The following is a 12,032-nucleotide window of genomic DNA, read 5'->3' on the forward strand; positions in this document are numbered from 1 at the left end:
CAAACAGACAAAAAATAAAATAAATAAATAAATAAACCAACAATCCAATTGAAAAATGGGCAAAAGACATGAATAGACATTTCTCCAAAGAAGACATACAGACGGCCAACAGGCACATAAAAAAAAAATACTCAACATCACTAATCATTAGAGAAATGCCCTAAATCAAAACTACAGTGAGGTACCACTTCACACCTCTCAGAATGGCCATCACTAACAAGTCAACAAATAGCAAATGCTGGAGAGGGTATGAAGAAAAAGGTACCCTCCCACACTGCTGGTGGGAATGTAAATTGGTACAACCACTATGGAAAACAGTATGGAGACACCTCAGAAAACTAAATATAGAACTACCATAGGACCCAGCAATCCCACTCTTGGGCATATATCTGGACAAAACTTTTCTTGAAAAAGATACATCCACCCATATGTTCATTGCAGCACTACTCACAATAGCCAAGACATGGAAACAACCTAAATGTCCATTGACAGATGAATGGATTAAGAAGATGTGGTACGTATACACAATGGAATACTAGTCAGCCATAAAAAGAAGAAAATAATGTCATTTGGAGCAACCTGGATGGAACTAGAGACTCTCATACTAAGTGAAGTAATTCAGAAAGAGAAATACAAACACCATATGATATCACTTATATCTGGAATCTAATATATGGCACAAATGAACCTTTCCACGGAAAAGAAACTCATGGACTTGGAGAACAGACTTGTGGTTGCCAAAGGGGAGGGGGAGGAGGAGGGAGTGGGATGAACTGGGAATCTGTGGTTAATTGATCCAAACTATTGCATTTAGAGTGGATAAGCAATGGAATCCTGCTGTATAGCACAGGGAAAACTATATCTAGTCACTTGTGATGGAACAGAATGGAGGATAATGTGAGAAAAAAATATATATGTGTGTGTGTTTATGTGACTGAGTCACTTTGCTGTACAGTAGAAAGTGACAGAACAGTGTAAACCAACTATAATGGAAAAAAATAAAATCATTAATAAAATTTTTTTAATTTAAAAAAAATTTAAAAAAAAAGTTAAGCAACTTCATATGCCATAGAGTGCCAAAGCAGGATGAAGACTGAAGGGAACTCTACTGGACTTGCCAATGAGGAGGTCAGAGGTGACCTTTGCCAGATCACTTTCAGTAGAGTGGTAGGGAATGAAATCCAGAGAGTGTGGGCTTAAGGGTGAGTGGGAAATGAGTCATAGAGACAAAGAGAGCAGTGGTAACTGAGGTATTAAAAAGCAGGAATAATTTGAGATTAGTGGATCCATGATCATGTTGATCCAACGTATAAAGAATCAATGAAGAGCAAGAGACTAAAAATACAGGGCAGAAATATAGTTCAGCTTCTTTAACAAAGACTAAAATAACAGTGACTTAAACAAGATTAAGATTTACTTTTCTCTCATGTAAGAGTCTGAGCATACATAGTCAAGGGATTGATCTTGACTCATGGTGTTGGAAATTCAGGTTCCTTCTACTTTATTAGTCAGCCATCCTCAACATGCAGCTTCCATCACGTGGTTCAAAAAGGCTGCTCCAGCTCCCACCATCATGGACACATCCCAGCCAAGTAGAAGAAGGAAGGAGGAAAGGGAAGATTCCCTTTGTCTTAAAGTCACCACCCAGAGGTCGCTCGTATCATGTCTATTCACGTTTTCATTGGCCAGACTTGTAGACTTGGCCACATCTGCTTGTAAAGGAGACTGGGACAAAGTAATCTTTAGTTGAGAAACCAGATGCCCGGATAAAACTAAGGCAGTCAGAGCCTTAGAGGACCTAGAACAAAGGGTGGGTTCAGCCTCCAGTGTAAGGCACCCTGCCATGGAGGCTGGAAAGCACAGAGAGCCAAGAGGGAGGAGTTTTGCTAAGCCTCTCTCCCCATCATTGTTTATGATCTGTTGGGTGGAACAGCAGGCACACACCTGCAGATACCCTGAGATGGTGCAAAGAGCAGCTGTGTGTTATAGTTTCATTTCCAGCTCTGTGCTTAGCTGCTACATGGCCTTGGACAAGGAGAGAAATCTCTGTTTCTGCATCCATTAAATTGTCATAATAATGCCCGCCCTGCCTATCTCACAATCTAGTCCCAAAGGAACATGCTTGTTATGAAGTTGGGGCAGATCTGGCCGGGCATCATCATGGAGGCAGGGAGTGGCCAGGGCACTGCAGAGCTGAAGGGCAAGCAAGAAAGGGCTCAGAGAGGCTGTAAGGACAGGACCACCTCCAACAAGGCTGCTCAGCACCCACCCAGCCCCCAGGGGGTCTGGCCTCTTCCCCCTGCTGGCCTAGCTTCAGAACCCCTCTGCTGTCCTAGTGAGGATGACAGAGGAGGGGGCACCCACCCAGCTATCCACAGGCACTGGGAGTCAGCCTCTGTTATGTCTTGAGATTACTGTCATGGAGCCTTGGCCTTGTCCCCTGCTCCTGGCCTTGGAAGCTCTCCTGAGACCGCTCTCTGACCCTGGGGCACCGCCCCATGTTCCTGGCCTCAGCCCAGTAAACAGTATGAGTGAGTTTCTCCCCAAGGGCTTTGGCCTAGCAGAGCTAGTCATGTCCAGGATGCACACTCACACACACACACATGCACATGCACAGCACACATGCTGCCTGCACACACAGAAACACTACCCACCACACACATCACATATGCAAACAACATGCCACACATATACACCACACACACACACACCACACACACACACACAAACACGTCTTTTACAACCCTCGTACACACCCTGCACTTGCACATATACACATGCACACTCTCTCCTTTCAAACTGACCTCTCCTTATCCCATATCACACCCCTCCAGCCAGCTCTCTACACAACTGCTTAAATGATTTTTTTCTAAAACACAAATTAGGCTACATTCTTGTTTAAATGCCTCTCCTTCAAGTGGCTTTCCAGAGCCTTCGGGCTAGTGTTCTATCCCCTACCACAGTGTAGAGGCCTTCCATGGCGTTTTCCCTGAAGACCCCCCTCACCCTCCTGCTCCCCCAATCAGTGTGAACCACTCCCCTCCACCAGTTCCTCCTGCCTCTGCTTTGTCCATTCTCCATCCTTTTCAGAGAATGCACCTGCTCTGAAGCCCACATGAGAATCACGCTCACTCTTCCAAACCCTGTTCAGAGCTCACCCTTCTATAAAGATTCCCTTAACTCCCCAAGTGGAATGTTGCCTTTCTCTTCCACAGGAAGTAGTGGAGTGACTTGTATCTTATGACTGCCTCCCCAGCCAGGCAGATGACCTTCTCAAGGTCACTATACATGCAGCCCTGGGTCTCGGCACTGGATGGGTCCTCAAACACTGGGTGGGTGGTGCTCACGCCCTCATCCTCCCACACAGATCAAAGTAGAAAACCAGCATGACTACCTGGACATCACCAGCATGGTGGCTATGGCCAAAACCTATGCCACCACCGAGGCCTTCATCGACTCCAAGTATGACATCCGCATCCAGAAAATTGGATCCAACTACAAGGCTTACATGTGAGTCCCTGGGCAAGGGCTGGGGAGCTGGGAGGAAGGGCAGGAGCAGAGTGTGGGCGGAGCAGAGATTAGAGATGCCTGTCCAGCCCTGTCACCCCTGCCCCAGGGCAGAGACCCCATAGAAACATCATTATTCTCTTTGTCTCCTTTACTGCCCTTCTTCTCTGGTCAGTGTAGCTGAAGGCTGCTTTTCCATCATGGCCTATCCCACAGTAGAAATCTGTCCACCCAAATGAGGGCAGACAGACTCTTGGCATGTTTGCAAGTGTATACAGGATGTATGTCCTACGAGACATATGTGGAAGAGAGACTTAGGGACAAATCAAGGAGGGCCCTGAACGCCTTGCTGAGGGTTTTGAATTTTCCTCTCTTCTCTTCTGAGCAGAGCATGATCTGACATGTATTTATAAAAAGATGGCTCTGGGGCTAATATCTGGGTTGCAAAAGGGTTTCTCTGGGACTAATAAGATCAGGTAGGAGATAACATCAGATTTCTTTGGCTGCACGCAGTAGAAACCACAGCTGACTAATTTGGTGGGGGTTTTTTTTGTTTGGTTGGTTGGTTTTTTGGAGGGAATTTATAAGAAACTTAAAAAATTAACTAACTATAAAAAAGCTCAAATTATCAATTTTAGAAATATTAGGATCCAGGGTAGCCCCAGGCATCTGGGTAGTCAGAAGTAATAGACAGTCTCCATTGGCATCCCTTTAGGAAGTGAATCTGCCCTAATCATTTTCAGGGCTTAACTCAAGATCGTGATTCCATGAAAATAGTGCTGATTAGTCTGACTGTGGTCACGTGCTTATTGGTTAGAGGATGGTAGACAGCCAGCCTGGAGAGCCCCACCAAGGTGGCCTGCAGTGTGGGCAGGGTCATTATCCAGTGGAAATAGAGGTTCCGTGACTAAAAGAAAAGGAACAAATGCCAGAAAATTGAACACACATTCTTCCCAGGGGTGGTTCAGGCAAAAGATGACGCATATTGGAGCTGTGGTTCCAAGGATGAGAGGGTAGAGCTCATGACTAGGTAGAGACCTTAGCCTTTAGAGAGATCTTATCTGCCCCAAGGCCTCTCTGTCTCACTTTGGAATGCTGTCAGTTCCACTTGAAGTGATAAGACCCCAGAGAGACGACAGCATGTGTGGAGCACTGATTGTCTGGCTCCACCTTTGAAGACTGCAACTGCTGGCTCTGGTCAAGTGGAAAGTCTAGGTGCTTCTGGTGATGCAGCTGTGCTCTAGGTCAGGGACAGCAAACCACAGCCCACAGGCCAAGTCCAGCTTCCACCTGTTTCTGTTAAATAAGGTTTATTGATCACAGCCATATCCATTTCTGTATTATCTAGGGTTGCTTTTGCACTGCCCGGATTGCCTAGACTGGGGATTGGCAAACTTTTTCTGTAAAAGGCCAGATGGTAATTTTAAGCTTTATGGGGTACACAGTCTCTATTGTAACCACTCCACTCTGCCATTGCCTGGGAAACTGGAGAAGATGCAGCCAGTTGACCTATAAGGAAATATGCCCAGAAAAGGGATGGAGTCAAGGAATACTTCTGGCCTGTCTTGCCAGTCACTCCCTTCCATCCATGAGTAAGGCCAGACCTGTCTCTGCTCTCAGATGCGCTCAGGGTGATAAGATCAGCACGCCCCCCCCACCCCAGTTCCCCCAACCTCTCTGAGCTGGAGAACATTCCAGTGCATGGTCCAATGCATTCTTCCATCCGTCATGATATCATTTCCCTCCTCTCCTCATTGTTAGTGTTTCCACTTGACATTGACGACACCTTGTCCCAGTTTCTCTTCTTAAGGATTACCTCATTGCCGCATTCTTTATGCCGAGCCTTTCTGCCCCAAGAGTTCCAATTTGTCATTAGTTGTGGCATTTCCTGAACCCTGGGTTGGCCCATGTTCGAGCGAGGGGTTTTATGTCAGGCTTCAGTGTAGAACGCCTTCTCCACCCCTGACCATTCAGTGTCCCTTCTGACCCACTTCCTGCCCTGCACTCGGACCTTTGTGCTTGTTGCTACTGGGTGTCATTGTTTCTAAGTCCTCTCAGAAGACAGAACTAGGAAAGAAATATGTGTTTCTCAACCCATATGTGTGCACACACACATGTCTATAATTATGTTTGTATATATCCATCTATAGCTAAAGCTAACCAGCATCCCTGTGGATGTCTCGGACTTTCATCCAGTGCCACATGATTCATTTTAGCCTGTCCAGGTTGCTTGGCTCTAACTTCCCACCCCAACCAGGAAAAGCCTGGCTCCCACCATCTCCCATCCATTCACCTCTTCATTCAGTCTCAGTGTATGTGTACAGTTGTAGAACCATCAAGCTGTACCCCGTGAGAAAGAATGTAACCAACTGCAGTACAGGACCTATATACAGTTCCTTTTGTACATAGTTATACTGTCTCCACGAATGTTCAGAGTTATTTAAATCAGCAACACTCATCCCTTCCCTTTTCAACAAGGGCATTAGCATGATACATGTGTCATAAACGTAGATTATTTTGTCACCGTCTACATTCCACCCTATATTCCAGCAGCTGCATCGCATTTGGGCCACCCTACTCCTTTCCCTAAACCTGTGATGAGCTCTGCCATGGAGAGTCATGGTTATGAGCATAGCATTTCTCAGATATGGTCAGGTGGCTTCTACTATTTAGTGGGAATGATCGTAATAATAATAATGTCCACGAGTTCCCTGATGGCCTCACAGTTAAGGATTCGGCATTGTCACTGCTGAGGCTCATTGTCACTGCTGTGGCTTGGGTTCAATCCCTGCCCCAAAAACTTATGCTTGCTGTGGGCATGGCCAAAAAAGAAAAAAAAAAGAAAAAGAAAAAGTCCCTCTTATTAGGCTTTGTGAGGCTGAAATAAGCCAGTGCTTTCAGACCTATGTCTCTGACATAGAAAGCACTTACTAAATATCAGCTCTCACTGTCATTATCTTCTTGGAAGGAGACCAATCTGCCTTGTATTCCTGCTGCTTATGGCATGAGAATGCTTTCTTTCTTGTCTACACATACCAAAAATTAATAGTAGCACCCATTGTACTAAGAAATTTATGGGAATATTTCCTTTATCCACACAATGCCTTATAAGCATGATACTATAATTATTTCTATTTACTAAAGATAAAATAAAGATTCAGAGATGTTTTCCATGGTCATATAGCTAGAAAATGCTGGAACCAAGATTCAAGCTCACATCCATCTGACTCAATGGTCCATCGCATCCTTACCTTCCTTTGTCACCATACAGATCTCACTCTACCAAATCCTGCCCATCTTCCCAGGTACATCTCTGTCACTACCTTCCGGGGTCACATTAAATGACTAGTTTCTCCTTTGTTTCCTGGGATTCTTTATGTCTCATGTGCACTGCAAACCCTACCATGCCTAGGTAGGTTAGTCAACCTTTTAAAGTAGTGAGGAACCCAAGGAAGGGGTCATCTCTGCACACTCAGACCAGTCCTGTACCCAGGACAGAGGGGCCTGGTGATTTTTCACCAAATCGAATAACATTGGACTGAAGTAAACTGATGTAAAGCTTATCAACGTCACTGCAACCCTAGTCATTATGGCTCCTAATGGCCACCATCTATTCTCAGCATCTGCTGTCCTCAGATACATTTTATTTTCCCTTCTAGAAAGATGTTTTTGTAGCAGTTCCTCTCCTGGTTTACCTTTTAACCTCAACTGCATGCCTTCCCTAGGCCATAAAACAAATTACTTCACCTCTGCCACTTTGCTTAAATCCATTCAGTCTTTGCTGAATCTAGATACACATTAGAGATAGTTTTTCTGGACTTCTCTTCAGCATACACAGTCCATTACCCAGTGGGTAGTTACTGAGCATCTACCACATACCAGGAACTGACCACTGGACACTAGAGGTGAAAAGCGATGAGTCAAACATGCTCCCTGCCCTCAGGGAATATGGCACACTAAAGCAGTCATTACAAGTGAGATGCAGGAGTTCTCGTTGTGGCTCAGCAGTAACGAATCTGACTAGTATCCATGACGACAAATGAGGGTTCGATCTCTGGCCTCACTCAGTGGGTTAAGGATCTGGCATTGCCATGAGCTGTGGTGTAGGTCACAGACACTGCTCAGATCCTGAGTTGCTGTGGCTGTGGCATAGGCCAACAGCTACAGTTCCAATTCAACTCCTAGCCTGGGAACTTCCATAATCCACAGGTGCAGCCCTAAAAAGACAAAAAGAAAAAACAAGTGAGATGCGCATTATTAAACATTAGTATATGGTGTATTGTAGGGGGTTCTATTCTTATTGGAGAAGGTGTGCTGTCAAAAGTCACATTTCAGATGGAACGTGAAGGATGAGTAGGACTGAGGGAGGCAGAGGTGGAGATGAAGACTGGGTCGGGCAAAAGGAAGGAGATGTGTGGAGGCCTAAACACAGGAAAGAGCCATGGGCATGGTCCGAGAGAGGTCAGTTGTTGCTGGTGCAGAAAAGGCAAGGGAACCAAGACATAATAAGACAGGCAGAGGCCAGGCCCTCCTGCTCTTCACCATGGAAGAGTAATCCCTTCTGTCCATGGGTCCTACATTTTAGGGCTCGTAAAGAAAATTTCAGAGTCACCAGGGGCTATACTGCCCTAATCCTTCTGAAAAACAGAAGACCCAAGTTTGGAGGATTTAATCTGATGGTGTAGGCATTTTTTAAATTTAACTTTTAGATTTCAAAAGGTGGCTTAGAAAAAGATACATAAGATACAAGTAAAATAATCAACATAAAGGTAAATAAAAACAAAAAAATATAAATCTAAGACAGGATGTGTACCTAAGAATTCACATCATCATGTAAGCCAGGTTTTTGAATCAGAGCCTCCTAACAACCAGTGCAAAAGGGAAAGCAAATCAATGAAAAGCATCCCTAATGATTTCACTGTGTTATTTGTCCTGCTGTAGGAGAACCTCCATCTCTGGAAACTGGAAAGCCAACACAGGTTCTGCCATGCTGGAGCAGGTGGCCATGACCGAGAGGTAAGAGGCAGAGGAGGTGTTTAGGAAGAGGCACCAGCATCGTGGGAGGTGGATGGGGATACAACAAGGATCCTGTAGGAATGCCGTCTCACGCTTTGACTGGGGTCTCACCACCCGAAGAGCACTTTCCTAGGCACGATCCCCTTTACTGCCCATAATAGCCTGCAGGGCAAGTTTTATAATAACCCCATTTTACAGATGAGGAAGAAAGTCTAGAGAGGAACAGTGACTTGTCCGGGGTGACAGAGCCCACCAATGACAGAGCTGAGAATAGAACACTGATCTCTTGACTCTAAGTCCAGGGGTCTTTCTGTCCCTTCCCAGCTGCTTCAGAGAGAGGGTAGGCAGTCCTCAAGGGTCCCTCTCTGCTCTGATGGCTGCATGGAAGCATCTCTGTTAGGAAACCAGAGCTACTGGAGTGTTCACTCCTCTCTCAGATTTACTCCTATCCCAACATGAGGAGGGAGAGGTTGATTCTCCATGAATCATGAATGCGGCAGGGGCGCACTCTGGCTGAAGGTTCCTCAGGTCTTTCTCCTTTTAAACAACTCCTATAAGTGATCCTTACCCACAGAAGGGCCAGTTGCTGGCTTTGGGAGCCGGCAGCACACACACATCCTTCCCTGTGTGCCCAGGGACCTCTGCTTGCAAGCGTTCAATGACAATAGATAGTGCATGGGCTTTGGAGTCAGAAAGGTCTGTTCAGCGAACATGTACTGAGTGCCCACGGCATGCTCTGTGGTGCCGAGCACTAGAGGCCAAGAGAAAAGAGCCATTTGTCCCCTTTAAGAACTCTGCGTTAGTTGCAGTGTTCTGTGTCAGAACACAAATCAGATTGGTTTGAGCCAAAGGGGGGGATATATTGACTTATGGCAATGAAAACTCCAGAGGTACAACTCCAGGTAGGACTTCAGAACTTATTCTACCCACTTTAGTTCAGCTCTCTTCTGTGTTGGCTTCATTCAGCCAACTCACTCACATGCTGACCCATGGTGGCTCCAGGCTTACATCCTGACAGTGTCAAGTCTAGCAAAAACATCTTTCCCAGGAGTTCCCGTCATGGCTCAGTGGTTAACGAATCCGACTAGGAACCATGAGGTTGCGGGTTCGATCCCTGGCCTTTTCAGTGGGTTAAGGATCTGGCGTTGCCCTGAGCTGTGGTGTAGGTTGCAGACATGGCTCAGATCTGGTGTTGCTATGGCTGTTGCATAGGCTAGCGGCTACAGCTCCGATTAGACCTCTAGTCTGGGAACCTCCATATGCCGCGGGTGCAGTCCTAGAAAAGGCAAAAAGACAAAAAAAGAAAAGAAAGAAAGAAAAAAGAAAACATCTTTCCCAACCATTTCAATCAAAAGCTGGAATTGAGCCTTATTCACTGATTGGCCTGGATTCGATCACATGACCATCCCTGAACCAATCACTATGGCCCAGAAAGCAGCAATGCTGTGATAAGATAGGCCTATGTCATGTCTCTGGCCCTAGAGATTGAAGTGGGACCACCCCACTATAGCAACAGCGACTGAGAGACTTAGGGTCACTGTTCTCATGGAACTTCCAGTTCAGGGCTCTAAGTTGAGAATGTATCATGAATGAAAATGCATGGTCCTGCCCCTTCCAAGCTGTGTTACATAGGGTAAGTTAACAACCCTTTCTGAACTTCTTCAACTATAAATTGGAAGTAACATACCCAAGTCAGAGGAATGAGAGAGGAATGTTCAGTACCTAAGCCAGCGCTGGCTCATGGCAGGGAGGGACACTAAATGTTGGCTTCCTTCCCTTCCTGTCAATCCCAGGTGGCAGCTGCCACCTTCAAGGTGGGTACCCACCTATGCTAACTAGTCTCACCAGGGGAGCTGCGCTCATTACCTGGCACAACTGAATCACCTGGTCTGGGGCAGTCACATGCCTCCCCCAGTGGGCATTCATGGGACAGTCACAGCCCTTTTCTCCATGGCCTTTCCAGAATGTGAGCCCAGCCTTCCCCAGTGCCTCATAAGCTGGACAGATGTCTCCAGCAGGTCACTATCTCCCTGGCTCTGCTCGGTACCAAGCCACATGGGCCATCCCTGCAGGAGCCTCCCATGGGAATAGTCTACTCAAGCCTGGAATTTCTGCAAATTCATGGGCAGTGCCTGCAGTGCCTCAAAGGGCATTAGCAGATGGGATGCCAAAGCTGGTTCTGGGAGCACTTCAGCCAGGATCTTTCCTCCTTCCAGGATTATGGCTCAGACACAAATAGATCTCAGAGCAGGCCTGCCCTGTGTGACCCTGCAGAGTGGGGAGAGAAGCAAGAACATTGACACAAAGTCCCCTGTGAGTCCAAATCCAGCCACCACAAGGGAAGCCAAGTGCCAGGCCGGGAAAACTTCTCCAGATACAACCATCCCCTTGTTGTAGGGTCAAAGTCCAGCGCTGAGATCTTTCTCTGCAAAGCAAACGGGCCTTGCAGCCATCGAGTGGCTGGAAAGGGAACAAAAGCAGTGGGTCCAGAGGGCCAGGCCCCCAGACCAGGGAGGCGCAGCCTGCCAGGCTCCCCTGCCTCCATCCCCACAGGGAGAGAATGAGCCCTTTGTCCCCATAGGCTGGGGCTGGGAGGGTGGCCCCGGAGAGATTCCTAGGTCCCTTCACGCAGGATTCCCAAGGGAAAAGGGTTTCAGGGAAGCTGGGTATCCAAGACAGCTCCAGATGGGAGTAGGGCAAGCTCCCTATTACTGGGGAGCCAGCAAAGTGCTAGAGGGGTAGGCTCAGTTCACAGAGATCTCTCCCAACTCTTGTTCCTTCTCCCCCTCATCCTTCCTCTACCCTGCCTTCCTAGCTCCCTTTCTAGTCTCTCTCCCTCTCTGTCTCTCTCTCTCTCACTGTCCATCTGTGTTTCTGCTTCCCTTTTTACCCATTCTGTCTTTCCTACTGCCTGTGTCTCTGTCTTTCTGCCTTTCTGTTTCTCTTGCTGCTTCTCTGTCTCTTATGTCTTGTCTCTCTCCATCTCTGAATGGGCGTATGTGTGTCGCTACCTGTCTCATGGCCTGTTCTTCTGTGTGCATCTCTCTGTGTCTCTCCCAACCTCTGTCTGCCTCTCTTCCTCTCCTCCCTGTCCCTGCTCCCCATTCCTGCTCCCCATTCCACATGCTCACTGTCTGTCCCTCCCTGCAGGTACAGGCTGTGGGTGGACAGCTGCTCAGAGATGTTTGGGGGCCTGGACATCTGTGCTGTCAAGGCTGTCCACAGCAAGGATGGCAGAGATTACATCATTGAGGTGAGAGGTGAAGGAGGAGCTCCTCCTGGCCTGGCTGGACTCCCAGGGAGGCACGTCAGTGGGAAGGAGTCCAAGTGTGGCCTTCAGCGTGGTCAGCTGTGTCTTAGCCCATGGCTGGGGCACATGGTGCCAAGGCCTCAGCAAGTGACTCCCAGAGGCTTCTCACCCACCACCTTCAATTACCACCCCCCAGTCCCCACCCTTGGCCACATCTAAAGCCTTTGCGCCCAGGGACTCTGAGCTGAGCCTCCAGAGC

The 12,032-nt window shown here is 47.2% G+C and overlaps 1 protein-coding gene across 4 annotated transcripts in view; it reads left to right on the top strand.

Moving 5' to 3' along the window:
* The window catches only part of SYN3 (synapsin III), a 484,255-nt gene that overhangs the window by 453,711 nt on the left and 18,512 nt on the right, over window positions 1-12,032 (top strand). For all 4 annotated transcript variants that reach the window (XM_021091548.1, XM_021091550.1, XM_021091552.1 and 1 more), the window contains 3 exons: window positions 3,368-3,510; window positions 8,449-8,523; window positions 11,674-11,776. In XM_021091548.1, the coding sequence (XP_020947207.1) occupies window positions 3,368-3,510; window positions 8,449-8,523; window positions 11,674-11,776 (321 nt within the window). The remainder of the gene's footprint in view (window positions 1-3,367; window positions 3,511-8,448; window positions 8,524-11,673; window positions 11,777-12,032) is intronic.

Source organism: Sus scrofa, chromosome 5 (genome assembly GCF_000003025.6).
Source record: "Sus scrofa isolate TJ Tabasco breed Duroc chromosome 5, Sscrofa11.1, whole genome shotgun sequence".
Lineage (NCBI taxonomy): Eukaryota > Metazoa > Chordata > Mammalia > Artiodactyla > Suidae > Sus > Sus scrofa.